This window comes from Nicotiana tomentosiformis, chromosome 8 (genome assembly GCF_000390325.3).
Source record: "Nicotiana tomentosiformis chromosome 8, ASM39032v3, whole genome shotgun sequence".
Lineage (NCBI taxonomy): Eukaryota > Viridiplantae > Streptophyta > Magnoliopsida > Solanales > Solanaceae > Nicotiana > Nicotiana tomentosiformis.
This window is the reverse complement of record NC_090819.1, coordinates 6,702,344-6,720,498: the sequence shown is the minus strand read 5'-3', so window position 1 is coordinate 6,720,498 and position 18,155 is coordinate 6,702,344. Positions and strand designations below refer to the sequence as shown.

The 18,155-nt window shown below is 34.3% G+C and overlaps 3 protein-coding genes across 3 annotated transcripts; all 3 read left to right on the top strand.

The window, feature by feature from the left end:
• Positions 1–686: 686 nt before the first annotated feature.
• Positions 687–2,540, top strand: LOC104121704 (vascular-related unknown protein 4-like). The gene is made up of 3 exons (XM_009633765.4): positions 687–1,127; positions 1,668–1,730; positions 2,262–2,540. Exons 1-3 carry the CDS (start codon positions 789–791, stop codon positions 2,397–2,399), a joined length of 540 nt encoding a protein of 179 aa, XP_009632060.1. The 5' UTR covers positions 687–788; the 3' UTR covers positions 2,400–2,540.
• Positions 2,541–7,844: 5,304 nt separating this feature from the next.
• On the top strand, positions 7,845–8,387 carry LOC138897026 (uncharacterized). Its single transcript, XM_070182980.1, has 2 exons — positions 7,845–8,153; positions 8,289–8,387. The coding sequence occupies exons 1-2, from the start codon at positions 7,845–7,847 to the stop codon at positions 8,385–8,387; spliced, it is 408 nt and encodes a 135-aa protein (XP_070039081.1).
• A 2,271-nt stretch (positions 8,388–10,658) lies between these two features.
• Positions 10,659–16,493, top strand: LOC104121705 (rab GTPase-activating protein 22-like). The gene is made up of 13 exons (XM_009633766.4): positions 10,659–11,155; positions 12,639–12,734; positions 12,913–13,016; positions 13,093–13,265; positions 13,402–13,479; positions 13,833–13,955; positions 14,045–14,133; positions 14,364–14,469; positions 14,809–14,906; positions 15,025–15,282; positions 15,427–15,510; positions 15,926–15,992; positions 16,228–16,493. The coding sequence occupies exons 1-12, from the start codon at positions 11,042–11,044 to the stop codon at positions 15,944–15,946; spliced, it is 1,344 nt and encodes a 447-aa protein (XP_009632061.1). The 5' UTR covers positions 10,659–11,041; the 3' UTR covers positions 15,947–15,992; positions 16,228–16,493.
• The last annotated feature ends 1,662 nt before the right edge of the window (positions 16,494–18,155 follow it).

The window sequence follows — 18,155 nt, the reverse complement described above, 5'->3', positions numbered from 1 at the left end:
CCCTATCTTGTGCAGTTAGAGAAGTTGTTTCCGATATACCCTCGGCCAGAGGCGATTCCAGGATTTAAAGTTTATTGGTTCCTATAGCGAACTTAATTAAATATACAATAAGTAATTGAGTTCACGATCAAATATTTATGGATATTTAGTAAATTTTTTAATATATATACAAGATATGTGCAAAAACTACTGGATTCACGAGAACCCACGTATAATAAGCTGGATCCGCCCCGGCCCTCCGCTCAAGGTAATCATAATCATAATCATAGCATTTTATTAGTAGTAATAATGAGTTTCTGAGAAGATTGTAAAAACTAAAAAGAAAGCTCAAAAAAGAAGGGAGAAAATGACCAATGAAAAAGTCTCAAGTGATATGATGACCTAATGACCATTTCAATATATTAAATTGAAAGGAAATAACACCATAGAAAATTAGATTCTGCAAATCTTTGTTCCACTAATTTAATCCTAAAATCATAAAATGTCAAATCCTTCTAACTTCTCTCTCTCTCATCTATTTTTTCTGTTGCATCGTCTAAACTTCTCCTTTTCAACTCTCCTCTGGCCCACAATCAAGATTCCAATACCCCCCCCCCCCCCCACAATTCAACTGATTTCTGGTATTCTTGTTCCTCTATATAAATTCTCACCAATCATTCTGAATTTCTGTGAGACTAACAAGAAAAACTAAAGATAACGGAGGGCAAAAGTGCTCTATTTACGATAATTCACGAGTATTTTTGGCCCTTTTTCGTAATTCTTTTTTATCCATTTCCTCTTCATTACAAATGGATAATTATTCTGCATGTAATAAGGGGTTATCTTATAGTGCAAATTACTCAGATGAAAATCCAGAGGAGAGTAGTTGGACATTCTACTTACAAGATTTCATGTCCAACAATAATGAACAAATTACTTCTTCATATTCTGGTTTTGAAAATAATTCCCTTTCCTCTGATGCTGCTTCTTTAGCACCTTATGAACTTACCAATAATAGAAATGGTGCTATAGACATTACTGAAAATAATACGAATTTTGGTTCCAAAAAGAGAAAGATGAAAAGAGCAGCAGCAGCAGTAGATGATGATCTTGAAGATACTGCTAGTTCACCTGTCAATAGCCCCAAGGTCAGTCCAAGAATACGACAAATATTTTTCTTGATTTCTTACCCGATGTTCTGTATCCGCGCACTAGGCCAAATTAAATTCAGATTCATGTCGTGCAACGTTAGAGAGTAAAGTGCTCCCTGACAAAGGTAACTTCCTTAATCAAGATTCGAATCCGAAACTTCTGGTTAAAGACGAATGGATCAAGGGCAGAGCTAGCTAGAACACATGTTACGGATTCGGCCAAACCCAATAGCTTTAATGAAAACTCTATATTTTCCTTAAGAAATCTATTGAATATGTATAAATTATTAATTTAGAACCCAAGAACTTAAACGTATTATAATCCTGAACCCGTAAACTTTAAATTATGATTCCGCCTCTAGAGGAGTAGTTACAGCTCCACCGCAACCCTATATTATAATAATTTCTATAAAACAAATTTTATTTATATGACTAGCTGGTTTTCTTCTTTTAATTCACTTTATTTTAAGGTTCATGTTCTCTTATTCTTATTTATCTCTCTCATTTTTCTCTTCTTCTATTTCTTTTATTTTACAGGTTTCTTATATGGATCAGTTGTGCATTAGTCAGAAAGGGAAGAGCACTGCAAGTATTTTTGAGGTAAAAAAAAAAGGAATTGAAAAATCAAAGTTGTTTAATTGTTATTCCTTTTGTTTCATTTTATATGACAGTATATTATCGCGCGGGTCTCAAAATTTCGTAAAGAATTTTCCTGCTAACATTCAAAAGTAAAAAAAAAGTTAATCTGGTGCACTAAGCTCCCGCTATGTACGAGGTTCGAGGAGGGGTTGGACTACAAAGGTTTATTGTACGCAGCCTTACCCTGTATTTCTGTAAGAGGCTGTTTCCACGGTTTTAACCCGCGACCTCCTGCTCACATGACAGCAACTTTACCATTCACGACTTACGCCAAGGCTCCTCGAACTTCTAACATATCGAAAGTACTTTAATAAAAACTTCTCGTCTTAAATATATTATGTTATTTACTATAAAAGCATGCTATTAACGGTAAAATAAAAAAGCTTAAAATAAAAAATAATTCAAATTAAAGGTGTGATTATAACACTGTAGCTATATAGTTATTTGTTATTTGTACTCAAGAAATTTGTTTTGGAAATTTGGTTTCAACAGGGAAAGGGAAATGCCACTGGCCAGATGATGACTAGTGGATTGAATGTTTCTACAAAGGAAAATGACTGTACAGAACTGAAGAAAAAAGGATTATGTTTAGTACCTGTATCCATGTTCACAAAGTATAACATGGATTAGTTTTTGTACTGCGCTGCCCATAAACAATAACAACTATGCCTCAATTCTAAACACGCCGGGCCCGATATAAATGTACATATTTTTCTATTAATTCTATATTATATACATGGACATAAACTGATGTACCATATATGTCTCCTATATCAATTCTCATCAGCTGCAATGATCTGTTGATCTTGTTATATATTTTGGGAAGCTAAAATTTTAAGTTTATGAGTTTAAAATTTAAAAAACAATAATTTACTGCGTTCTGAATAAATTATTTATAAAAAAGTAAAACTGTAGCTCCGCCCTATTGGGAAATACCAATAATGCTTGTTTAAAGTGATAAATAGGAGTATGTCGAGAAAATAATTTTTCCTCCCAAAACAAAATCTCTTTTTTTCCTTTTCTTTTTATTCATTTTTAGAATACTTTTTTTCCCTTGATTATTTACTTAATCACTCTTAAGAGTTTAAGGGTTTATCTGATAACTTAAGGGACCGTTTGATAATTCATCTTTTCCACATAAGCAAGAAAATTCTCAGTGATAGATAAATATATGTGTAACTCATCATTATTGTTGGAGATATCATTAATTAATTAGCTATTTAGAGCTTAGAAAATATACTGCTGACAGGAAAGAATAAAGTATTTGACCTTTATTTTAAAGGGTAGAGTTGACATTCTCCTAAGATTTGCTTAGGTATAAAGAAAATCAGAAATTAGGGATATATTAGCAGCTGACTCCAGAAGTCCTAATCCACTAATTGTCTAATAAATAATTTGTTTAGTGAAGTCATCTTCTTTTAGGTGGAATTTAATTAGCAGTCCATATATGTAACTTTCAAATTTCCCAAGCTACCCCTTTTTTTGGTTTATGTACGGTACCCATATAGCCATGTTAGAGCCCGACTAAATCCGGACACCGAAAAATTCCATATTAGAGGATAAAGGCTCCTTAACAAAGACGACTTCATACACAAGACTCGATCCCTAGACCTCCTTTTGTTTTGCAACATTGACATTAATCACTAGGATTTAGCATACTTCTTATGGGTTCATCCGAAGTCGGAACTTAGTAGAAGTTAGATCGAACTTGTATATGTATTTAAATTTTTTTATTAAATAAGTATAAATTATAGATTATGAATCCAATAAATCAAATGTCCTGTGTTATAATTCTGAACTCAAACTCATAAATCAAATGTCCTGTGTTATAATTCTGAACTCAAACTCATATATTTAAATTTTGATTTTGCCGCTATATATAAAAAGTACGTTAGTGTGTCAAATGAAACTTCCCGTATAGTATTCCAGTTTTTTGAGCATAACGCAAAAAATGCACTAACTGATCATGAGCTATCCAAAGTACTTTCTACAAAATTTTGGATTCCAACTGACAGGGATGGAGCCACACCGTTGTAGTTACGACTTTGGCAAAACTCAATAACTATAACTCAAATCTTATAGTTCATTAAAAGTTCATTTAATATGTATATATAATCTATTCAAATATCGTAAGTAAAAATAATTACTCCCCCAAGTCTATTTTAATTGATTTTTGGCTATTTTTGCATATATTAAGGAATCCAAGTTTTAGCATTACTTAATAATGAATTGACTATATTAACCTTAATTTGTTAATTGGAAATATAACAAGCATTCCCAAACTCTTTACTTCAAGGGCAACTTTGGAAAAAAGAAATTAATTCCTTCTTAATATTTGAAAAAATCAAATATTATGGAGTATAAAAAAAACCAAAAAATTAATTAAAGTGGACCGAAGAGAGTATAATTTAGAGTGGTATTGGCTAGACAATAAATACTCCATAAAACGATGCATTTAACTTTTAAGGCAATGAAACGACGCATTTCTAAAGGCTATGTGTGGTATTGGCTAGATAATAAATAGTCCATAAATAACGTACAGAGTGCTACATGTCATATTTGGTATTTGATTAGATCATAGATGACATATTGAGAAGCCAACCTCAACATTGTAGCTTTCTGGTTAAAAGCGAATTTATAATTTAGAGTAAATGAATTTAAAATATGTTTTTCATTCGCTCCAGTTTATATAACATACTTTATTTTAGTTCGTTAAAAATTAAAAATAATTAATTTTAAACTTCTTATTTTGCTCTTAATTAAAAGTTGTTACAATCACGCAAATATTTTGACAAATTTATGACCGAGTTAATATCCTAAAATCTCCCTAAACTATCAAGTTTTTGTCAGCTTCCTACTTAAACTATTCGATGTCCCCAAAAATCCCCCTGAACTATATTGCCCTTCATATTAAAACCCTCTACTTGTATTCTTAGAGGTGCGTCTAGTACACGCTCCTAATTGCCTAAAATACGTGCCATGTAGCACTACACGTGGCTATTTAACTCAACCTAAATCCCGCCTAAATTATCATTTTTTTTGTCAGTTATCTACTTAAACTATCTGGTGTCCCCAAAACCTCCATGAACTATATTCTCCTATATATTAAAACATCATATTGGACTTTTAAAGGTACGTCTGGCTATCTATATTAACTTATGGTTTGTACAAAAATTTTATATAGTTTACTCATGATGTATTACTCTCGAATGATTAATTAATTCTAGGAGTTTTGACTAAAATAATATCTAATGTACTGTGTTAATTTTAGGTTTAATGGTGATTGTGCTTTATGTTAGACTCCAATTGATAAGTCCTTATCTATATTCACTTTGTAGTACAGTTAAAATATAAATAAAGGCATATAGTGTTGTATTTCTTAAAAGTCATCTTATATTACATAAAAAAGATTACACAAAATAAAATTTTGCAAATAAAAAACCAATTACCCAGCAATTACATTCTCTAATTCCAGATTACATAAGAGATGGTTTAAGAGATTCAACTTTATTCTTTACAAGGTGTTGAGTTTAATAAGAAGATTTAAATTGGTATTCTTTCAACAATATGTGTAAGACATGAAAGAAGACTAAAATAAGAAAGAGAATAAATAATTTCAGAAGAAACAAGAGAGGAAGAAAATTTTCCAGAGGAAACCCATGTAGAGAACTGAAGAAAAAAGGTTAAAAAATGAAGAAGAAGGTGAAAAACAAAGAAGAAAGGTGAAAAAATAAGGAAGAATGATAAAAAATGAGGAAGAAAGATGGATATAACTGAAATAAGGAGAATATTTATTAAAAAAAAATAAATTTGAAAGAGGGTTAGGCTAATTAGCCATTATGTTCCGTTAGGTGAGCCATTTTCAAGGCTTTTTTCAGCTACCACGCGCTCACAAGCGAGTATCTACACATGTTCTGCCAGATCAACGACGAGGTGGGTTTAATACGAGCGATAATATAGTTTAGAAGGGTTTTGGGGATACCGAATAATTTAAATAGAAAACTGACAAAAATATAATAGTTTAAGGAGATTTTACGATATTAACTCTTTATGACCACATGTTTTCAAAAGTTTAATATTCACAGATCTGTAGTGATATGTTTTAAGCCATAAATTTCAAGAGTTTTTATTTTTTCCTAATTCCGTGTCAATTCAAATTAAATTACATAAATTAAAACAGAGGGAGTATAATCTTTATCATATGTATACCACCTTTTGAATGTTTTCCCCATACATGTATATATTATGAATTGAAAGTAATGAATTAAGTTGTACCTATTGAACTTGCTTTAGATCCACCTCTCGTAATTAAGAGGGATTGATGCAGCTCTAATATATTAGTGTGGTCGTGCACTAGTCTAAAATTTTAATTTTATGGTTCGATATTTAAAATTTTTAGTATTGAACTCATTATATTTTTAAAGTTATGAGTTCATATATACTATTTAATATAATTTTAGTATTTTTTACATATAAATTTATGTTCCGCGCCAAAAGTATTGGGTTCAATTGTAACTCTATATTGCATCCGCCTCTGGTTAGAACCAATGTAGTGAGCTGTGGAAAGAGCATTCCCGGTGGAAGATCTAGCTTTTAGACAACGGGTTCGTTTGAAACCAATATTTTGACATGAGCATCATATATATGCGAAATTGTATTAAAATTTAATATATGTGAACCCATAATTTTAAAGTTAAAATGAGTTTAGTGCTAACAATATGAAAGATCGAATTTATTATGTGTGATGCCATGTTGTAGTTAGATCAGTTATAATTTACTAAATTAAACTATTCTTGAGCAATAATCTGAATTTCATCCTCTGCAAATTATATCAACCCCACTTCCCCTGCCTGCAGCTAGCCATCTGTAACCTGAAAGAAGAATAAAACTAGGAAAATTGATAATTAAAAGATCCTGGAAAACATAATAGTATTTTCAAGTGCTATAATATCCTATTCCCAGTGCCGGAGCTACATAGCTTCAAGAGGTGTCAATTGACACTCGTTCGTCGGAAAATTATATTGTTTAGATAGGTAACAATTTTTTTTATATATATACTACTCCTTCCGTTCCAATTTATGTGAACCTATTTGACTGAGCACGAAGTTTAAGAAAAAATAAAAACTTTTGGAATTTGTGGTCCTAAACAAGTCAAAAAGGGGCCAGAGTATTTGTGTGGTTATAAAAGCTTATAATTAAGGTAGAATTGTAAGTTAAGCAAAAATTATTTCCAAATTTAGAAAGGGGTCATTCTTTTTGGAACGGACAAAAAAAGAAAATAAGTTCACATAAACTGAAACAGAGGGAGTATGTGTTAACTCTCCTTGACTTTTTTGTATATTTACTTCTTTAAATTTTGACACCACTCAATAAAAATGCTACTTTGTTGTTCTTTAAATTTTGACACCCCTCAATAAAAACGTGACTTCGATACTGCCTATTCCCGGGCACTATGAGTGTGGAAGACCTCATTAGTTACTGTTACTTAGTTGAGGAGTTAAGAATACACAAAATAAAAAGAAGTTTCTTTTTCTTTGTTACTTTGAGCAAAACTAAAGTATTACTATTTGTGCATGACTTATCTTTGTCAAATGACCCATAAATGTATCATATGTGAATATTTCAAATATTAAAAATAAAAAATAAAGCTTTTGCAGATGACATTGTATTGATTGACGAGACGCGAGGCAGCGTTAACGCGATGTTAGAGATGTGGAGGCAAACCCTGGAGTCTAAAGGTTTCAAGTTGAGTAGAACTAAGTTGGAATATTTTGAGTGTAAGTTCAGTAGGATGACTCACGAAGTGGAAGGGGAGGTGAGACATGATTCACAAGTCAACCCTAGGAGAGTAATTTTAAAGTACATTGGATCTATTATACAAGGGATGAGGAGATCGATGAAGATGTCACACATCGTATTCGAGCGTGATGGATGAAATGGAGACTTGCTTCCGATGTCTGGTGTGATAAGAAGGCCCTAGCAAAACTCAAAGGTAAGTTCTACAGAACGGTAGTCAGGCCGACTATATTGTATAGGGCTGAATGATGGCTAGTCAAGAGCTCCCATGTCCAAAAGATGAAAGTAGTAGAGACGAGGATGTTGAGATGGATATGTAGGCACACAAGTTTAGATAGAATTAGGAATGATGTTATTCGAGACAAGGTGGTTGTGGCCCCAATTGAGAACAAGATGCGGGAAGCGAGAGTTAGATGGTTTGGACATGTAAGGAGGCGGAGCACAGACGCTCCGGTCAGGAGGTGTAAGAGGTTGACATTGGAAGGCCTAAGGAGAGGTAGAGGTAGACCGAAGAAGAATTGGGGTGAGGTGATTAGGCAAGACATGTCGCAGCTTCAGCTGATCGAGGACATGACATTTGATAGGAAGGTGTGGAGGTTGAAGATTAGGGTAGTAGGGCAGTTAGTTTCGAGTTCTCCCTATCATACCGGTAGTATTAGCACGTACGTTAGTATTCTGCTGGGATTAGATTTCTATGACTACCTGTCATTTCTTTCATTGCAGTCTCCTGATTATTTGGTTGTTAGTTATGCTGCTTTTAAATCGCCTCTCACTGTTGCACTTGTTTTGCTCTTCTTTAATATAGTGCTTATGCTTCTCTGAGCCGAGGGTCTATTGGAAACAACCTCTCTATCTCCACAGGGTAGGGGTAAGATTGCGTACACACTACCTTTTCCTGACCCCACTATGTGAGATTATACTAGGTTTATTTTTGTTATTAAAAAATAAAGCTTTTAAAACATATAAGTAGCATGAAGTCTTGATCGATGACAACACAACAACAACAACAACACAGTAAAATCCCATCAAATGAGGTCTGTGGAAGATAGAGTATACGAAGACCTTACCCCTACCCCGAAGAAGTAGAAAAATTATTTTCGGGAGACCAAATCTTGATCGATAAAAAAAAGTGAAAAATGAATTCGATGTTAAACAATAGTCCATACAAACATTTGTTTTGTACTTTTTCAAACATTGGCTCTACTATTAAATTAATAAACCTTAATGCAGATGATCACACTCAACTTTAGTCCTAAAAAGGATAAGCGGTCGCTGCAAATATAATTCGGTCTAAGAGTTCGAAGTCAAATCCCACAGAGAATTAAGATTTAGTTATAATTGTTCACTATCACTAACAAGACAAGTTCGAACAATTCTTAAGTTATAAATATTATTCCCATTACTCCCCCGTTTCAAATTAGATGAGGTACTTTCCTTTTTAGTCTGTTCCAAAATAAATGACACATTTCTAAATTTGAAAATAATTCAACTTTAAACTCTTTATTTTATCCATTTTACCCTTAATGAGAAGCTTTTATAACCACACAAATTTCATGACCCCACAAAACTTTTACCCCTTAAGCTTTTAAGACAATAAATTTCAAAAGTCTTTTTTTTTTCTTAAACTCTGTGCCGAGTCAAACTACCTCATCTAAATTGAAACGGAGGGAGTAAGATTCCTATGTCTAACTAATTAACTAACAAATTAAAGTAATAAATTAACAACTAAAGATACTAAGAGTTGGAGACAATATTAAGGAGGCATAAAGTTATGATTTCACCAATTGTCGAAATTCTTTCCGCTATATCTCCCTCACTATGACCACGTCAAGGCTTTGTTATTCCTAAACTCACCTTTAAAACCGTCGTATTGATTTCTTACATATATTAGGAGTGACGTTATTCACAACCACCTATATATGTACCATTTCTCAAGCAATACATAATAAATAGGTACAGTCAATTGATGACCATATAATCAACAACAATAAACACGTAGCTGAACAAGTAGAGAAGTCCAACGACTCAATTATATAAAGATATAACAAAAATTCATCCTACCAAAGGTTCCATCAAAACCCTAGATAGCAAATTAGCTATTTATTATAGTATGTAAAACTACAATACTAAAATTTATAACCAATAATGGAAAATTGGAAGACGAAAGGAAAAACTCGTTGCTGAATCTTCTGCCTTGCTCCTAGGGTGTTCTTCCTCTCTAAAGTCTTCTCTAACCCTAAAGTAGTGTCACCTCTAAAGTTCTGTAAAATCATGTTTAGAGTGTATTTATATGACCTAGGTAGGGTGGATCGGAGGGTCGTCCAATGCAATCCAATCTCGGATAGGAAAGCCGAAATCCGCGTCTACGCTCGCACGTTGCGCGTCCTTAGACGCGGATTCAGCCTTTGAATTTTTTTCATTTCGCGAAGCGATCCGTACCTTCGCTTTACTTCACTGTTTTGTGCACTCAATTGTCTTCTTTTCGCGTCTGTTTTCGTGCCATGCGCGAGAATGGACGAGCTCCTATTTCTTCCTCTCATTTTTGCAACATATTGACATCTTTTGATCACTTATCATCCAAATTTACTCCTACACACAAGAAACACGTAATGAGCATATTTCACTTCATTCAAAAATTACGTAATCTCCCGCAACTCACACAAGAAATAATATGTAAATATACTCAAAAATATACACTTTTCATCATTTATCAACATACATCCTAAGATTCTTTTTAATTCTAATAACGGAAAAAATTTCAGTTCGAATTATATATACATATATAAAAATAATAGGTTTGAATTCGAATTAGATTATAGATCGCCTTTTGTGATTTCAGACCAAAATATGATGAAATAGTCGAGGTACGTGTAAGTCGACTTAAACACGAATGGACAATTTCCAATTCGTTCCAAGTCAAATTGACCAATGAACGACCATTCAAAAGTACCACTATTCAATACCCGCGTAGGGAGGGGAAATGGGTAACAACTAACAAGTCCTTCGATCCCGCGTCTTTCTCGCTATAAACTTTTCTAGAGGAAAAAAACACAAGGTAAGACTGGTACGTAGAAAACGAAGACAAAAAACGTAAGACCAGAGAACACATTATATAAGTTATTTACGCATTAAACGGCCAATGTTTGTGTGTGGATGTGTTGGGGGCCATTAAACAGACAAAAAAAATTGTGACAACAAAGAAGAAAAACAACAGAAATTTACAAACAAGAAGAAAACCTTTAAAAATCCCCCCCAACCACAACGCCACCGCCAGCAAAAACAGCAAAAACAAAAGCAAGAAAAGGAAAAAAAAAAAACCATTTTCTTGCTTCTTTTTTTTTTCTCTCTTCAAATTTTGTTTGTTTTGTTTTTGTTGTTTCGACTCCACCAGCAAAGAATTTTTTTTTTGAGGAGCTGCAGCTGGTGGGTGCTGGTTTTATTTTTGGGATTAATTTGAGGAAATATTATATAAAAAGATGACAACTTTAGATATTTCGAAAATGTGGAGGGATCCTGGTGCTCCGGCTGATTCATTTTATCAGGTTCGCCCTGAATGTACAGATGTTCCCAAGTCCAAGTTTAGAATCAAGGTTTGTATTTTCTGCACACCTATTATCACCATTGCTATATTCTTTCTGTTCCAATTTAGGTCACATAGTTTGAATCGGCACGGAATTTAAGAAAAAAAAAAGGAATATGACATAAGATATATGTGACTATAAAATTTTTGAAACTTGTGGTGTCCTAACATTTGCGTGGTTATAAAACTTTTTTTTTTTTAGGAAAAAATAGTAAAATAAAAAGTTTAAGGTCAATTATTTCCAAATACAGAAATGTTACTTTTTTTTTTTTTAAGCGGACTAATAAGGAAATAGGGTATGGAGTGTTATTTGTTTCCTCCCCTTTTTCCTTTTTTTCTCTTATTTTTGTTGAGATGTGCACGTGCATGTTTCAGCTTGTAAAATCTTTATGTTTATATTCAGAGTAGCAGTTAGTAAACGTAGTTGAACTTGATCTGAGGGAACAACTTGGAGCCAGGCCTTCTTTTCGCACTATTACGGATATGAAAATAATGTTCAATTACAAGTTTTGTGTTGGGGTTGGGAGGGGGGTGGAGGTGGGATCAAGAAATTACAAATTGGATGTATACTTTCATAGTTTAAGGAGCTAAAGAGCGAAACTTGATTAGTAACCTTGACATGCTAATAAGAAATGATCAGTAGTTATTTGTAATACGTGTGGCACAGATGGTGTGAACTTGTTCGAAATTTCTCTTCAGTCAGAACAGCAGTGGCCACTCTTATTAGACTGCAGATTGTGATTTTTGAATGTCCAACAATAACATACCCAATGTAGTCCCACAAGTGGGGTCTGGGGAGGCTAGAATGTATACGGACCTTACCTCTGCCTTTAAATAAGTAGAGAGGCTGTTTCCGGTAGACCCTCGGCTCAGGATGATTTTTGAATGTCCATATTTGCAAATTTGGGACAAAATGAAGTTCTTTCATCCAGAAGTCCATTGTGGAGGTTGGGCGGGCGAAGCAAGAGTGAACCTTAATCCAGGTTAATATTAGGGCGAAAGAGGTAAGAACGGCCTCTTATTCTGGTTGTAGGTATGTATGTCCTCATTATATATTGTCCGGAGTAGTGGCGGGGCCACCTTAGGTTAAGGGGTGTCAATTGGCACCCCTTCGTCGGAAAATTACACTGTGTACCTAGGTCAAAAGTTTATTTTTATGTATATACACTATATGTTGAATCCTCTTAGTTTCTTCATGTGTTTACTCTTTTGATATCCCTTAATGAAATTTTTGGCTCCGAAGGCTGGACAAGCATTTGAAGACACAGAGGAGGTGTTTTACTTTTGACTATCTCTGCTGTTGTTTAGCTCTCAAAAACTTGATCTAATTTGTCTGTTTTCCGCTACAACTCTGAATCTAATTTTATAAGATTGGTCAGAATTTCTGATGATATTTTCCTGGCTATAAGTTTTATGCCTTACTGCATATCCCTGCTCCCCTTGCTTTCATATGTTCTACTCATGTTTTACTATCTAACATTCTACTTATTCAGAACGGAAAAACTCTAAGCGCAAGAAAATGGCGTGCTGCATTTTCCCCTGAAGGTTATCTTGATATAGGCAAAACACTTGGTCGAATCCATCGTGGGGTAAGCTTAAATTTTCTGAAGCTTTATGTGGCATATGATGCACAATTATTGTGATTCTTTGTGGAACAAAATGAATTAGTCTTACATTATTTTAGTCTTTCCTAAACTAATACAAGGCGAGACGATTATTATGGTAAAATAGTAGACGAATATTTTACATGTATCTGTGACATTTTAGGGAATTCATCCATCAATTAGAGGTGAAGTTTGGGAATTCTTACTTGGTTGCTACGATCCAAAGAGCACGTATGCAGAACGAGAGGATATACGAAAGCTACGGAGGTACTTTACTTTCTTTTCAACAAAAGTATAGAATGCTTATATGTTGTCTAAAATCCTTATAATGCTTAATCATTAGGACACAATATGCTGTATTAAAAGAAGAATGCCACACAATGTTTCCGACGATTGGAAGCGGTAGATTTATTACTGCACCTGTAATAACAGAAGATGGTGATCCCATTTTAGATCCTTTAGTACTTCAAGAGGCAAATGCAGCGAAAGAAGCGACTTCAGCTGGTCAAGCAAATGGTAATCCTGAAGATGTAGAGTTCTCAACTTGTCTTTTCGTTTCCTTTTTTCTCTGTTTTTCTTCTATATATGGCTATAGGGTTGTTGGACGCGTATGGTGTTGAGATTTAATCATCGTTTGACCATGCAATAACAGGTGATTCCAGTGGTTTTGAAATGGTAAAGGAACATGACAAAAGAGTAATAGAGTGGAAACTCTCATTACACCAAATAGGTTGGTTATTTATATAGATTTCACTTTACTTTTAATAGTCAATCTGCAAAAGTCTTTGTCTGCACACAGTTTTCAGTTCGGTAAATCAAGTATGGATTTGAGGGATGCACTACAGATGTATCTTATCAATATGAGAATACTTATCGTCTATGTTGCTCGGACTTTCCAAAAACGTCGTGGCACCCACGTTGGATCCTCCAAAAATGCACTATTTTTGAACTCTCTGACATGTATCCGGCAGTATTTTTGAGGAGTCTGAGCAACATAGTTTATCGGCTTCCTTTCTCTTCATATTGCAAATTTCTTTGTTTATGTCTTGTAACCTTTCATTCTTGGATTCGTACTTGTGCTAGGACTCGATGTGGCTCGCACAGACAGGTCACTTGTGTTTTATGAGAAACAAGAGAATCTATCAAAGCTTTGGGATATCCTTTCTGTGTATGCTTGGTTTGACAAAGATGTTAACTATTGTCAAGGTGTGTTATCGCAAAATCTTCTTGAAATAAAATGTTTTATTACTTCTTGTTTGTTCTAAAACTATAAAGATCTTGTCATTGCTGAACAGGGATGAGTGATCTTTGCTCGCCCATGATTATTCTTCTTGACGATGAAGCAGATGCGTTCTGGTGCTTCGAACGTTTAATGAGGAGACTGGTACATACTTATAATCTTTGCTCAAACGGCATTCTTACATTATATCTAATGATATAAAGTACTTATCAAATATGTATTTTCCGAGTATTACTTTTATGCTCATTGTTCCCCGAATTTTCCTGAATACTATGTTACATTTTGAGTAACATCTTCAGTTATTTGCATTACTGTATGTTTTATGTTTTTGCAATTCTTATGACTGATACCAACTATTGTGCCAAATTTCAAAGAGAGGCAATTTCAGATACACCGAGAGTTCTGTTGGCGTAGAATCACAGCTAAATAACCTAGCTTCAGTAACTCAAGTTATTGATCCCAAACTTCACCAACACTTAGGTAAATCTCTTTACTTTCATATTAAAATTTTGAGCAATAAAGGGCAGTCCGGTACACAGGGCATCCCGCGTTCACGCAGGGTCTGGGAGCCATTTTCATTGTTACTGTTCCGGCTGTTAAGAGCCGCACCCCAAGGGGTGTAAATGTAGGCAGCCTACCCTAAAGCAAGCACTAGTGACTGGTTCCACGGCTCGAACCCGTGACACACGGAGAGAACTTTGCCGATGCTCCAAGGCTCCTCTTCATTTAAATACTGAGCAATAAGCAGACAATTTAACTTCCTCATTTCCCTTCGCGTAAAAAGTAATATAGTATTTTCCTTCTGATCTTGGCCTACAGATAAATTAGGTGGAGGTGATTATCTGTTTGCTGTTCGGATGCTCATGGTTTTGTTTCGCCGAGAGTTTTCCTTTTGTGATTCATTATATCTTTGGGAGGTAAGTTTTTTCTACTGAAAAACCTCTTCTTAGTTCAGAGCTATTTATTCAATGATCTAATACTGATGCTTTTATTGTCCCTAAATTTTTTGGCTTTGTCTTAACCTTTTTTGAACAGATGATGTGGGCACTGGAATTTGATCCGGACTTGTTTCTTTTGTATGAAGATCCTGAATTAGTTGCTGAAAAATCTGAAGAATCTAAATCTAAATCAAAATCGCGCCATATTGGGAAATACGAGCGAGAAAACATGAAAAATGGTGGCAAAGCTTCAGAAGCTCCCCTACCGATATCTGTTTTTCTAGTAGCCAGTGTCCTGAAAGACAAGAGCGATAAGTTGCTGACAGAAGCAAGAGGACTAGACGACGTTGTTAAGGTTTTCACATACATAAACTTAAATGTTATTCTGATTTCCAACTCAAGGAGTAATACATACTTGTATTTATACTGATTTTTAGGAAGGTTCATTGCTTGCCTCTTATATGGATTCATACTTTAGTCATTTGTTTTCTATTTGCAGATACTGAATGATGTTAATGGAAACCTGGATGCTAAAAAGGCTTGCACTGGTGCAATGAAACTTCACAAGAAGTATCTTAAAAAGGTAATTTCTTAATCCTGTTGATGGCTACATGCAAATTGTCCATACAACAGTGATAGGAAAGTAAAACACAGCAAAGTTTGGTGCAGACAAATTTTATCAGAAACTGTCATTTGCGGGTTTAAGTTATATACACCATCAGTGTAAGGAATATTTTTGCTCTATCGGGTCACTCAAATGATATTAACAGGTAAGCCTCCTTAAAATGTGAAGTCTGTAATCTTGAAAATAAGATAAGTTACTTGCTACGGTAGGTAAAGATGACCGGATGGTGTAAACATTCCTCACATTGACGGTGTATATAACTTAAATTCGTCATTTATTAGTATTAGTATGTTACAAAATATGTTAGCAATATATGCAAGATTATTTCTGCAAGAAGTTATGACCTTTCAAATACTGACGCTGGTTAAAACAGGCGGCCAACACCAACAGGTAGCTAAGCTGAAAAGACTGCTAGATGATTCTTAAATCATGAAGCTCATGTAAGTAACCTTTGTTGCTCTCCTCCTTTAACCTTGCGGTTATCTTTCGTATCTAGGACGAGTTCTGTGGGTTGAACTGAACACACTACTTTCTGCTCGAACTATGTATACATATGCAAAAACACACACTATAAGATGCATTGATGATACTGATTCTGAATCCACCGATTCTAAATCCTGGATTCGCCGGTTGTCTTTCGGAGTTTTCTCAACGAACTTAACCATTTTGCTGCAGGCCAAGAAGACTGACAAGTTTGATATTCGGATTTTTCGGCCATGCCAAAGGGACAGTGGCTGCTTATGTATACTGTGCTTGATTTAGCAAGAGAAATGTAAATTGCCATTCTTTCTGGTTCCATATTGGGACTAACATCATGTAAATGTATTGTTTTTTCCTAGTAGCAAATGTGCCCTCAACGGTTGATGTATACAGAGACACTCTTCCAAAGCTTGTATAATATGAATTTACTGAGTAGAGAGCCATATTTATCTTGGTTGTGACTTGTTATTCTTTCATGTAAGCTGATAGGAAAAATATTATGATAAGGAAAAGAGTCTTAAAAATGGCGAATGAATTAAAGAAAATAATGGAATTATGATAAATATAGCGGTAATCATGAAAGTTTTTTGTCAACCGGAATGATTTCTTGCACGTAGCAAACATTTGATTGGTAACCTAAGGCCGTATCTGATGGATCCACCAATTTTTTGGGTCAATCGGAGTTCGTCAACGAAATTCAGGAAAATCATCATGTAAATAAACACACGAAAGAATAGACATATTCTCTAATTCATGTTGCATGACCCCGAAACGCCATAATACAATGTTAGTCATGGCGAGTATTGATCACAAAGTCGTTTTCGATGGACCTATCAAATTTCAGGCAATCAGAGTCCGTCAACTTTTTGAGCGGTAGAATCCAAGTGGTCGTGCATAGTTTCTTATGACCACGAAATGCCAAAAGGTAATATTAGTCCTGGTGACTATAGCTCCACGGGCCGTATCAGATGGATCCATAAATATTTTGGTCAATCGGAGTCTGTCAACCAAATTTAGGAAAACTAACATATATATAAACATATGAAATAATGGAATTAATCATTAATTTCTATTTCATGACTCCGAAACGCCAAAAATTAATGTTAATCATGGTGAGTATTGTGCATAACATCGTATCCCATGGATCCAAAGATTTTTAGGCTAATTGGAGTCCGTCAATCATATTTAGGAAAATCATCATGTATATAAACACATGGAAAATAGAAATAATCATTAATTCCTATTTTATAATTCTGAAACGCTAAACAATTAAATTAGTAGTGGTGAGTATTGCTTGCATGGCCGTACCATATGAATCCATCAAATTTTAGGCCAATCTGAGTTCGTCAACAAAATTCAGGAAAATCATCATGTATATAAGCACACGAAAAACAAAAATAATTTATCAACTCATGTTTCATGTCCCTAAAGCGCAAAAATGATGTTAGTCGTGATGAATATTGCTCACAAGGTAGTATCTGATGGATCCACCAATTTTTAGGCCAATCAGAGTTCGTCAATCAAATTCAGGAAAATCATGATGTATATAAACACATGAAAAAATAGAATAAATATTAATTCCTGTTTCAGGACCCGAAACACCAAAAAATACTGTTAGTGATGGTAAGTATTGTTCATAAGACCGTATCCCATAGATCTAAGGATTTTTAGGTCAATCGGAATCCGTCTATCAAATTCAGGAAAATCACGGTGAGTTTTGCTCACAAGGACATATCTAATGGATCCACTAATATTTTGGCCAATCGGAGTCCTTCAATAAAATTTAGGAAAATAATTATGTATATAAACACACTAAATAATGGAAGAAATCATTAATTCATGTTTAATGACCCTGAAATGCCAAAAATAAAGTTAGTCATGATGAGTATCACTCACAAGGCCGTATTTGATGAATCCACCAATTTTAGGCCAATCAGAGTACGTCAACTAAATTCAGAAAAATCATTATGTACATAAACGCATGAAAAATAAAAATAATCATTAGTTCTTGTTTCATGACACTGAAACGCCAAAAAACAATGTTAGTCATAATGAGTATTGCTCACAAGGCCCTAAAACGACAAAAACAAGGAACAATCATGGCGAAGAAATGACTATAGTTC